The sequence below is a fragment of the Pyrgilauda ruficollis genome, unplaced genomic scaffold (assembly GCF_017590135.1).
Source record: "Pyrgilauda ruficollis isolate IOZ18807 unplaced genomic scaffold, ASM1759013v1 scaffold3, whole genome shotgun sequence".
In the NCBI taxonomy this organism is placed as follows: Eukaryota; Metazoa; Chordata; class Aves; order Passeriformes; family Passeridae; genus Pyrgilauda; species Pyrgilauda ruficollis.
Window position 1 is genome coordinate 10,186,146 of NW_024524377.1, and position 12,837 is coordinate 10,198,982.

The 12,837-nt window shown below is 38.4% G+C and overlaps 1 protein-coding gene across 3 annotated transcripts in view; it reads right to left on the reverse strand.

The window, feature by feature from the left end:
- The window catches only part of EPB41L5 (erythrocyte membrane protein band 4.1 like 5), a 51,395-nt gene that overhangs the window by 15,444 nt on the left and 23,114 nt on the right, over positions 1 to 12,837 (reverse strand). For all 3 annotated transcript variants that reach the window (XM_041473040.1, XM_041473042.1, XM_041473039.1), the window contains exons 8-16: positions 12,483 to 12,603; positions 11,987 to 12,074; positions 11,273 to 11,361; positions 11,031 to 11,100; positions 10,192 to 10,361; positions 9,619 to 9,725; positions 8,920 to 8,947; positions 6,670 to 6,712; positions 6,260 to 6,375 (exon numbers count right to left, since the gene is read on the reverse strand). In XM_041473040.1, the coding sequence (XP_041328974.1) occupies positions 6,260 to 6,375; positions 6,670 to 6,712; positions 8,920 to 8,947; positions 9,619 to 9,725; positions 10,192 to 10,361; positions 11,031 to 11,100; positions 11,273 to 11,361; positions 11,987 to 12,074; positions 12,483 to 12,603 (832 nt within the window). The remainder of the gene's footprint in view (positions 1 to 6,259; positions 6,376 to 6,669; positions 6,713 to 8,919; positions 8,948 to 9,618; positions 9,726 to 10,191; positions 10,362 to 11,030; positions 11,101 to 11,272; positions 11,362 to 11,986; positions 12,075 to 12,482; positions 12,604 to 12,837) is intronic.

The following is a 12,837-nucleotide window of genomic DNA, read 5'->3' on the forward strand; positions in this document are numbered from 1 at the left end:
TGACACCTCTTATAAAATACTGATGAACTGGCACACCATCCATAAGGGAAATTGTCCAAGGCTTCCCAGGAAAAGCAGGGCTTCTACCACAGTCAGCTCCCAGTACTCAGGAACTGAACAGGCATTAGACTTCTGCAAACCTGCATTTACCCACATACAAAGGGATATTTTGAACTTTGCATAGTAATAAGTGCTGGGCTTTATGTCTTCAAATCAACTTCTATCATCATACTTTAAGAAATAAGTCTCTGGAAAATGCTGATAAAAGATACCAAGAGTCCAAGCTAAATAAATAATTATGAATATAGGAATAATGAAGGGTTGTAATGCATGTAAAAGTTCGTCAACCCATTAATAAGTCATTTCATGCTCAGGGAGCTCACACAGTTAAGAGAGTAGCTTAATGCATTACCCTTCTTTTTGCCTGACACATATATTGGTATAAATATGTACCACACAGCATTCAATGTATAACATGACTGAAAAAGCTCTCAGTTACAAGTGGTGTGAGCAATTTTGTTTTTTTCTCCCTCAACTACACAGACATTTTACGATACTGTAAACAACTTATTTTCATTTGCATATTCTCATGCAACTTTATAAATAAGAAAGAAACAAATGGGTTTGCTTCACTCCAGAAGTTTACAACATCCACCATTCCAAACCTGAAACTAAAAAGAGCACAGGAGATGATTCCAATTAGCTTGGTAGGCGTCACAGATCCTTAGTTTACAGCTTGCTCACACTTTTTTATTTAAGCCGTGTTGTAAACTAGAGGCTCACATTTCATTAGCAAACTCTTTCCCCCATCAAATGTGGGGGAAAGGAGGCCAAAATGTGGGGGTGAGGAGGCCAAAATATCTCAGGTTAAAATATCTTAAGTTACATCCTGGCTGACACTTACTTCTTGGTTCTTCAGGTCTGGATATCTGAAAATAATGGTTTTTTATTTCTGGGCTCTGTGGCAATTTGAAACATCGTGAAATAATTTGAAAATCATTCAAATAACTCCTTTATCCTAAAAGCTACATATAAATTAACTTTAAAAGCCCTCTGTTACCATTTTCCTCCTTTTTTTTCCTAATAGGAAAAGAATATTGCAATTTAAAAGCAACAAACGTCAGAAAACACAAGAAAACACAGCGTGTTCAAGGGTAACGGTTTCATGTTGTTAAAGGCCCCCAAGAATACCAATGACCCATGAAGCTGGAGTCTTAACCTCTGACTTAACAATTAACCTTGTGAATCATATGGTAGGACTGGTGTTTGTCAGGAAATCTTTCTGTTTCTTTTCAACTGGACCAGTACAGCAAAAATGAAAGAAAAATTTGTAAAAAGCAAAAAATAATTTTAAAAAAATTACTCTTTGGCTTTTTGATAGTTTGTTAAATTTATTCTTAAAAATTTGAAAATAATTCTATTCCATTTCCAAACAATATTTCTCAGGTCTTAGTGAGAAAAAAAAGGGTTGGCTTTCAGATCAACCATGTATCTTAGATATTTTTACATGATCACGGTTCAAAAGGAGGGCCAGTTACATCCTATACTTCTCCTAGATTTTTGAACCCATAATATAACCCACTAGTCACATACATAGTTTTATAATAAACGTGGCTTCCTACATGGCTCTCAAACCCAGCTAAAAAAAATGGATCTTTCGGTCATTAAGAAATTCTTTAACACAATTTAAAAAATATATCTATCTATATGCATACATAGACAGATATATATTGTTTTTAAAGTAAGAGTGATGTGTGGCTTCCGGTCTATGTATCATTTTTCTTTAAAGACTCACTACCAACAGCACAATCTGCAGAGCCTTTGTAATAAAAGCTTCTGCCTCTCTATATGCTCCGGGTCCGTTGTCCTTATCCCAGAGGGAGCTCAGGAGGTGATTTCCCAGCCTCTGGCGGGAAGCAGTCCCGAGCTGCTCGTGGCAGGCCCACGGGTCACAGCGTGGTCATGGTGGCCTGCAGAGCGCAGGCAGCGCCGTGCAGCCCCGCGTTCCTGGCGTTGCGCTCGTGGACGAACGCGGGGCTCGGTCCGTCCGTGGCGCTCCTCGGCGGGGCCCACGCCTCCCACGCGGCTCCACCACGCTGACAGCGGCCGGCGGCGTCGGGGGGCCTGGAGCGGTGGGGAGCGGGAGGGGGAAAATTAGTCAGCGGGCACGGAGGGGGAGGAGGGTGGAAAAGTAAAGCAAAGGCGAGGGCAAGAAGATTGATGCGAAAAGACAAGGAAAAGGAGCATTCCTGGAAGGCGAATACTGGAGGAAAGAGGTGTGCAAGTACACGTGCACATGATGACACTGCCAAATAAACCCTTCTCTGCACATGATGACACTGCCAAATAAATGCCTTTCTGCACAGCATCGTGCACGTTTCTGTACAAGTCTGAATTGACAAGCTCTCTCATGTATATGTTGCTTACACTTCCCAAATGTAGAGCACTTCATATTTTAAAACACTGCACAGAACTAAGCAAGAATCGTGTGCATTTTACAGATGGGAGAAAATAATGTGAACAAGGAACAGACCTCAAGTATACAGCACTTTTATTTGCAGAAAACAAGTTTAAGTGGCAGCTCGAAATGTACACCTGAAGCAAACATCTACAGCAATACTAGTTTTAAAAGTGACAGAAAAGTGCAGATTCTAAAGCAAATTTTAAAAAAAAAGGAGAAGAAAACAGATGCGCAGAAAAAATGAACATTACTGTGCAGGAGCAAACAGCAAAGCAAACAAATCATCCACAATTTAGGTGACTAAGGGATTAATACTATTGAAGAAGTTGCCTGCAGCTATAACTTGCATTAGCATAAAAATTTAGCTGGAAAAGAAATATTTTATAAAAGGTCAAAACACAAACTAAGACCTCACTTTCTAATTTTGCATATGGAAGCATAATGGCTTCTAAATTTTAAATTTAGAGTTCCCAAAATCAAACCCACAGAAATGCTGTGCACAGTTACGGCCACTCTTTGCCACAGTTAGTATGAAGTCCTCCAAAAGCTAGAAAGAGGTGCAAGGGAGAACACTCATTACTTTATTCAGTCTTTTGAAAAATACTATTATGTAGGAGCTCCTAGCTAGGAAACTGTAAGGCTTTAGGCACAAACATCTCCCAAACAGCAGCAGGGATAAGCAATTAATGCAAAACAGCCAAATTTTAAAATACTTGAAAAATGGACAATGATCTGTTAACTGTTGCCTGTGTAGCACTAGAGTTCTTCACCAGTGTGTTTTAGGAGAGGCTGATAAAAGGTACAGTCATATATCAAAAAAGTGCTTGGAAAAAAGCACTTCACAAACTACTCAAGTAAGGAAATTTCTAAATCAAAAGTACTCCTTCAGTTTAATGTAAAAGATTCGATTTAATGAGCCAAATCTAAACAAAGTGGAAGGATTGTTGCTGTTCACATAGAGGGGTCAGACGGCCTTCAGCTCAAATTCCACCTTCTCATGTTCCAGAACAGCCAAGCAGACAGATGAGTTGGAAGATCACACGTGTTAAGGCAGGCAAGCAGAAAAGCATGCAGGATTCACAACAGTGGTAAATGATTAACATTTGGGGATAGTCCTCCTTTAGAAAAGAAGCAGGATTCATACAAAGATCACCCATGTGTAAATTCAGAATTTTGGTTTTTGTGAAATACACTGAGGAAGTGACCCATGAATACTGAGGGCTCCAATCCCCAACAGTTCATTCCTTTATTTTACCATTTCTCTCATGGATGTGGTTAAGGGAAAGCTACATCTACTAGCAAAAAAAACCCCAACTCCCCTACTTATCTCATAGTAAGGAAATAAATATTACATCTGTCTGCTGTACTAACTAAGCAAAAAAAGAACTTACTGGGGAAAGACTAAACTTAGAAAGACACTGATCATGTTTTAGGTTTTCCAGACACACAACTAATATTCCAGACCATTTTCAGATCCTGCAGACCAGTACAGCTTTCCTGTACTGACAATTTTACAAGAATGAAGTAAAAAAAAAAAAACTAAACAAAACCATAAACCCAGAAATAATAAAATCCTTTGCATCTGGCAAAGTACTTTCTACAATTTCTGGCAAAACTGCTGTTGGCAGCTGCAGCACTAACTTTTTAAATTAAAGGAAACATTGACATTAGGAAGGGATCTAAACTGCAAGGTAGCCAATAGAGGCATCTGCCAAGCAGAGTGCCAAAACCCAGGAGGTCAGAACCTTACTTCTAAACCCCTTCAATCTAACTATCTACAAAACCCACAGTCCAGAAGATTTTTGTGTTCTCAATAATCTTTGGCAAGCTCTCTCTAAAAGAAGACTATTTTTCTGACAGAAAGCAAAGATAATTCATGCAGAAAACAGGCCAATTAAAGACAGTAGCAGTTCAAAGGAGATCTTGTTAGCAGCACCGAGACACCCTTGCAGGCACAATAGCCAAGTCACAGCCCCCTGCAATAAATATGTATGCTCTGGCAATTCCATTAACCTAACCCCACTTGCCATCTAGGAAACCAGAATGCAGCTCAATTCCTGACTCAGCTCCAAACTGTTGTCTTTTTCCTACAGCTGGATTTGCCCTTTATCACAGGCAGTACTGTTTCCAGTGAACACAGTAAAACCAGAAGACAACTACTTTCACTAGCAATGTCTCAAAGAAATGTAACACAGACACAGTAGAAGCACTGCACTCTCAATTAAAATGCATCAGTTGCCAAGAAGCCTGTTTTCTTTAGGACACACTGTTTTGAGTTACATGCAGGTGTATTTTGCATTCACTCCCACTCTTCTATACAAACACCACATCCTGCAGCAGCTGGCATGTAAGCTGAGATTCCTGGACAATGTTAAGACAGACAGGCTCAAGCTCTCAATCCTAAAAACAGGCATAACAAACCCAAAACTGAGTGGCTATAGAGCCCTCTCTGCTTCAGAACCAAAGCAGCAGGATTTCAGTAAGCAACAGCAGCCTTGCAAACATGAGCAGGAACATTAGCACAAATCAGGTACCCAAGAAGAGCTGGTCTGGAGCCAAGTCAAACATTTCCACCAAAGGAAATACAGGTGACTAGCACTCATCTTGCAGTTAGGCCAAAAGAATAAAAATATAACCATATTGAGAATGCTGAAGAATAAAGATGCCACCACCTTTCACCCACCACCATGGAAGGAATCGAGCGATCAACAGGATCCCACCACAGACAAGCACAGATTTCAGATACTAGATAAATCAAGGGCAAAAGAAAGAAAAACAGCATTTATCATCATATGTTCTGATTGAAATGTCAATAAAATGCAACTCAAAGCAGAATTACCATCCCCTTTATCATTCAAAATTGATAGCATTAGAAGTCTTTTAAATTAATACAATTAACAAAATTGAAGTACATTTGTCACAGCACTGTTAGAAACAGGCACCATTGACTTGTAAGAGATACTGAAGCAAAGCAGATTCATATGCCTGACAATGGGAGAACTCTTGAGGGCTGAAACTGCTTAGGATAAGAGCTTTGGTGTCACTCCAATCCACCACAACTGCTCCTCATGAGTCTGGCAGAAGCCACAATTTCCTTTCTTGGAGGAGCCCTGGGCATGAGAAGCCAAAGAAGTTAAGATGACCTGTGCACAAGTACTGGGTTGATATATGCCAGTTTTGGTGTGAAAATAGCTTTGCAATATAGAATTAGTTTAAGAAGAGATAAATAACATGTACATTTATCTATCTTCAAACAAATCCACTTCATTTTGAGATGTATCTAATCCATAAAACAAATATTCTGATTACATGAAATCAAAGCTCTTATCTTCAGCTTGTGTCATTTTCCTCAAGCTCCCATTCTACACAAGCTCATGAGAAAAGTCAGCTTGTCTATTTCAGAAGGCTCAAAAGATAATCCACAAGGATACCAGTTTACAAGGTTCTGTATTATCTAAAGATCAAGGTGAAGTCCTTGGACCCCATGATACCAAGCAAAGGGTTACAAGCTTATAGCAAATGAGAAGGACCCAACTCTCTCCAAGACTTGAAAATGCTACTCCTCCTTAATTCCTCCAGCCTGAAGAAATTTTCTTTTGGTTGGCAGTGACTAAGGCTGTTGTCCTCACCTCTCCACACACAATTCACAGGAAGAAATCAGCTGCATCATCCCTAACTTGACTGTCAACTTACATCAGAGATACAAGGATGGCAGCTTATTTAAGTACAGATAAAGCAAAAGCTACTTGAATCATGCATAAGTAATCAGAATTCATTTCCCAGCAAAGCTTAACGTACCACTTCTTATCTTGCTGGCTGGCTCCTGGGCTCCTTGGGAGGTTTTCTATTTCCACTAAGACTGGTGCAGAAGGAACCGCTGTTAGGACAGGTAGGCTTGGCTTTGCATTCCAGCTCTTTAGAGACAGAATATAGACAAGTTGTTATACACACATTAATGAAGTGATGAAGTAAAGTGAACAAAACATATCAACACTTCTTCTTAAGCACAAAGCTAAAGCAAGGCCATTTTCTTCCCTTACTTCCCTAGCACTGGATATCTATGCCTAGTCTTTTCCAGCACTGTAGACAGTTAATAGTTAACTGTAACATTCAATTGGTCAATCACTGGATTTCAAGAACAAATAACAAAATCTTCAAATCTGTTGAGACACATGAAAATTGCCTTTAGAAAGAATGAGAGTCCTTACTTGTGATCCATTAGTTTGGCTGATAACAGCATTGTTTGCAGCACTGAAAGACAAGAAGAATTTAAAACTGTATCAGATCAACAAACTGCTTTTGCAGGCTGGTAGAACTGTAAGGACTTTCAGAAAGAAACAGAATCTAAGATATTTCCAAAGTATTAATTGCTTGTCACAAAGGGTATCAAGTTATTTTCTCTTTGTCCAAGCTGTAGCTTATCTGCAACTCATCCATTTTTAACTCTTCCTTTCCTAAACAAGTTTGGTTTTTAAAGTCTTGCTGATTCAGCAGGAAGATGTGGCACTTCTAAAGCAAAAATTATGTATTTTTAGTTAAAACACCCAGCAAAATGTGACATTGTGAAAAGCTCACCTACATGCTGTAGATTTTATGTTTTTTCCATAAGTAGAACCCTCCTGATTTGACGTTTCACATCACAAGAGTTTTTCAGAAAAATTACAGTTTCTTCTGCATACAACCTTTAACGGACTCAAAAGCAGCTACTGAAATTTACATGCACAGCAACTCGGCATGGCATTAATAATAATTTTATGTTGTTAAATATTTACTATATTTGATGAATTAAATAAGACCCATATCCCTATTCTTGATGATTTCTGAACCTGCAAGAGACATTTCACATTTCTGAGAGACTTAAAAGCAGTAAGTATGCATTATAGATTTCATGCAAAGCAAACATTTTCCCCAGCCTTCTAGCCTTTTAAAAAAGGTTCCCATCTCTTACAACCTGTTAATTTTCTGATTTATGGTCCAGACAACAGCTATCCAACCTGGCAAGCTGACAATTCAAATAGATTTCTGTATTTACTTCAGTGACTCTTAAGAATTGTTTTATTTAAAACACCATTATGTCAACACTGAACAAGATGTTTCTTGCCTGTTTCCCCCTTCACCCTTTCTCTATTGAGAGAATGTGGAGGCTACCACAGAATTTTCAGAAATATTAAGGAATTCCTTCTGACTAGCACATTCTCCTGTGCTGGGTTAACACAAAAGAAGGAAACAACATACATCTTTCATGATGCATTTCAATTAGCAACACTGGAGTGTAGAGTTTCAGAAATGGCATAGCTTGCTGTGGAGACACAACAGTGCCACACCTAAATGCAGATCAGGAGACCGCAGCCTTATCAGGAGGAGAAACTGCACATGAAGTTTCTCTTCCCACTCTCAGAATGACCTAAGCAACCTGAAACTCGGAGAAGGGCACGACAACACAGTGTGACAAGAGCACAATCAAAGAGCCACATTTTACATGCAGAGGATCTCAATGACACCCAGTTTTGCAGAGTACTTTCCCTTTGTAGAGAAAGAAAAAACAATAGAGGAAGTTACACTGCAGCCTTGTCCCCACACTTCCAGACTTCTCCCGCTCTCGTGCAAGAACCAGGCCTGCTACTACAGACAGAAAATGTTGGGCTGCATTAAATCGGTTGTTCTGAAATGTTATTTTGACATTCCGCAGTGCTCACCATGGTGCTTAATATCTGTGAATATCTACTTTTTAAAAAATTATTTGGTTGCAACTGATCATTGACTTGTTCACAAGTTATTAAGGCAAAGGACAGAAACCAGAACTGAGTGACCTAAGTTTCTTCACTACCAGGCAGTTCCTTTTAACCTGGTTTCCTCTCTTTCCTTAAGGAAGGGTATGAAAATTATATGATTCAGATACATATGAGTAATTTACATTGCAACAGCAAGTATAAACTTACACATCCAGGAAGACTTTTGGCAGAGAAATAAAGAACCAAAAGGCTTCCCTTTCAATGTTGATCATGCATGAAAATAAATACAAGTGTAATACAGAATATAAACCCATCAACTTATTTCAAAAATATTCATTTTACTGTCTTTTCCCTGTCTTTGACCTTCACTGAATGAGCTATTTCAGTCACACAGCTGGAGCAGGCAGACTTCAGACAGAAGACCTCCTCACAAACTCTGACCTGATCTCTTTACATGGCAGCACATGAACTACAGCTCACATCCAGCAAGAATCATAGCTAGTAATAAACAAACTGCTTTGCCAGCTAGTAAGCAAGTCTGGCAAAATTGTCTGTGTGACAGCAACTCAGAAGTTGCTGTGAACATAACTTTTATGTAAAGCAAACAATATCCACAGCAAAACTACAATTAAGAGTCCAACACTATATCCTCCTTCTGCAGACACGTGCTCAAGTACAGGTGCCAAACATCAAAGACAGAAATTGAAACACTGGAATGCATCTTACCTTGTTTCTTCCAGTTTAGCAGTGTATGCTGCAAAAATATAAAACATTTATTAAAATCTAATTTATAATTAGGTTATCAGTTAAATATTGATTATGTGATTAATAAAAATAGCCTAGCACTGCCTAAAAGTAGGCAACCAAAAGAGCAAAAGTTGAACCAAAAGAGCAAAAGTTGCACAGATCTCATGTATAACGCGTGAAAAACAAAATCTAAATCGAAAAATAAAATAAAAAATCTGAAGAGCAAACCAAAGCCAGATTTAAGCAAGTATCTGAAGGCAAACATGGCTGTCACACCTGACCTATGCAAGAGTGGGAGTCAGAAACAACGTATCAGCTGCTGTCAGATCATGACAACAAAGGGCAGCTCCCAACAACAACGAAAAAAATCTCAATGACAAACATTTTTAACTCAATTCATAAATTTAAAATACCCGAATTAATATATTGCTGTTTCCTGGGTCCAAGTTTTCCATCTTCATATCAAGACCTACGGTGTAATTTTCATGGGCAAGCTGGTTTGGACACAAGCTTGTTCTGATAAATACATGAGGTCTCTTAACTAAGTCAAATAAAACCTAATTTTGAAAATTCAAGAGAAGGGCAAACAGCCACAGGAGAATTCCCACTCAGAAATTTTAAAGATGATTAACTGATTCTCACATTGGATTATACTTCCCAGAATGGAAGTTCTTTTACCTTTCATTTGCAGGGTTCGTCTTGAATATCTCTTGCTAGGCCTTCTTTCAAAGGATGCTGATCTCCTGGCTTTGTTGGTCTTTGTGGTTTGATATTCTGTTTTCCCACTAAAAATGCCACGTAAGAGTGCAAAGCAGTAAAATACATCACTTATTTTTAGTGATGGAATAGAGATCATGTTCATAAAAACATCACACTTCTATTTTAAATTCATAGCTTACTATCTCATGTCAGTTCTAAAAAAACACCCCAACCTTCACACCTCAAAAGACCTTTCACAAAAGAGGGTAAGAGTTTTAGAAACATTCTCTTCCTCACCCCATTTCCCCAAGACAAATGGCAGAAGCAATGACTTTTTAAACACTCAGCTGCTGACAAAAGCATGTGTGCCCTTTGCATATTTCTGTGATCTCACTGCACGAGTTTTGGGAGAAGCTGAAAATTCTAAGAGAGAATAAAGCTTAAGTAATATTGCCAAAAGTCACAGAGAAAGCTGATAATGGGACTAAAATCCAGCATCCAGGAAAAGCAAGGAATGAGAGGAGGCGTGTGCCAAATGACAGTGACACTGACCTGTATCGGAAGCGAGACCCCAAGCGAATGAAGCCAGACCGACTGGAGCTCTTCTGGACAGGGCCCCGGAGCCGGAAGAAGGCGTGGTGCTCCACTGCACACTTCCACAAGTGTTTGCAGGCTTTGGGATGATCCAGTCTAAAGACAAAAGTGTGCTCCTGCTCCTTTCCCTTAAAGCACACAAAGCACACTGACAACTTACAAGGGGCTTGAGTAAGTCAAAGCTGAAATTCCATGTAAGCCAAATAAAATTTGGGTTTTATCATTCCTAATACATATATTTTAAAACATGTTTTAGGCAGAAAAATCAACCTTTGCAGAAGCTATAATGAACAACTGCTATATTGTCTAAAGTTGGAAAAAGCTAGAGTCCACATATTTAACAAGCCAAACCTCTGAATAACTACAAATTAAAGATACTATTACAACAGGAAGGTACTTGTTGATGAGGCTAACACGGTTTCACTTCCAAATCTAATCTTCTCAAATTACCAATGCTCACTTTTTAATTGTCTCAGGTGTATGCAATTTCTTCCCCATAGAAACAATTCTGAAACCTGCTTAAGTAATTGATTCTATTAAATGTGGTATGTGGGATTTTTTTTTAAACTTTCTTGCGCAATGCACGCTCTTTCCTAAGTACCTGCTCTAGTTTCACCAGACATTCTCTTTTTAAAAAATGGATGAGAGAAAAGTTTATCTTTTACTTATGTCCCAATCAAGAATCTTTCAGGCATCCACATTAATTCTCAAAACTTAAATATAAAGAAAGATTAGGAGTATATACACCAGTAGTGTATAATTAAGACTGAGATTTAACTAAAGAGATATTTATCTACCTGTTCATCATCTTCAACAACAACCAGAGTGAGTTTGTTCTTCTTGAAGTCAAGCCTTGTTATCTTTGGCCTGCCAGATGAACAGAGAGTGTAGGTTATGTCTAACTTTCAGTAACTTACTGAGAAAGTACTTCATATTCATGGAGGTCTCACAATGCAAACAATTTTCTTTCCTGCTCTCATAAAAGAAACAAAAGAACCAAAATCGAAAACAGATTTTAGGGTACAATCAGAGAGCTTACCAGAAAAACAAACCAATCTTTGTGTCTCCTTCAAAGACAAGAACTCCTGTAGGTGTTAGTCCCAGGCTGTAATCATTGCCATCTCTTGCCTAATTGCCACAAAATAAAAATTAGATTCATTCTGGTGTTTGACCCTCTATCCAATTTCCTAGAGTGATTCATGTAGTTTGTTTGCTCAGTGTTATAATTACACACGTCTGCTATCTTATACAACAAAACTCTTACGTTTTGATGATCTTATGCAATGGGTTTTTCTTGTTTGCAACTCTTCAGTAAGGCTGTCTAAAGAGGAAAATTAAAGTTTCTCTATCTGTCTGTGTAATAAAGAAATCCTTATGCATTTGCTGCATTTGCACCTCCACAGGAGATCTATGCTTATTCGTAGTTCTTTAGCTGGTAGCTGACTACACCCCAGCAAATTTGAATTACTATGATTTTTCACAAAACTCCTAAGTCTAAATACAAACTGTAGTACATACTTCCACATCAATCACGCATGTAACATAGAGCAGGATATGCTTGGACTCAAGTTACACTTTCTAGAAATATATACCAAAGAGTGAAATGTTGACACAAAGCCAGATTATTTATTACATAGATTGCAGGAGAAAAATATTCCTTTTCTTTCCCCCCTCAAGGCAGAACCAGTGTTGAAATGCAACACAAAACTAACACTATGATTTCCAAAGGTCACCATGCTGTGGTTAAACATACCTTGACTATGTGCATGTCTACACCATACATTTCCAGCCACTTAGCTTTGTTTAAGTAGTTAGTTTCAGCCTGTGCTGGTGTTTGGCCCCTGAAATAAAATTTTTGCTGTTAGGTAGATGCCTGAAAAAGCACAGAAAGGAAAAAGTGGTAAATGAGGAATGAGGAAAAGAACTTCCTGGAAGTTTGTGGAAAAGGTAAACACTGGTGACACCTGTTCACTTTACTGAAGATCAAGGTCACTTTTTAAAGATTTAATCTGAAAATGCTGCTGCAGAAATTACTGTGTTTCAAGATTTTGTACCTCATCATTTTACTCAGACCTCTGAAAAGCTTCATTTATCACATTATATTCTTTTACAAAATAGGACAGAACCATATTAAAATTCTATTTCTGATCTGGCCGCAGAAGAAGCATCAGTAGTATCTTTTTAATAGATTTACTTCACAGAAAAATCAGTGCAAACAGCTGGGTAGCATTCACTGGAAGCTCTAGTACCTGCATTCCTTCCACTTGTCAAAAACAGCTAATTCCATCTCTTCAGTCTGAGTGGGAACAAACCTGAACTCAGACACCAGCTCAGGGACATGTTCAGCAGGATCATAGTCTCCAAGTTCAGCTACAAAAGAACAACACTGTTAGGCACTGTTCTCAATAAACACAGTGGATAATTCTGTACAGAAGAGTTTCTGCACACTTTTCTAGTTAGTCCAAAATACTAAATTTCTTTTTATGTTCCTTCTCCTCCTCCAGCTCCCCCTTCACCTTTTTTGACAGGGGAATTAAGGACACTGAACAAATAGTTGTGTTGTTTGCACCAAAGTTTTGTGTTAATGTTTACAAAGTATTATTG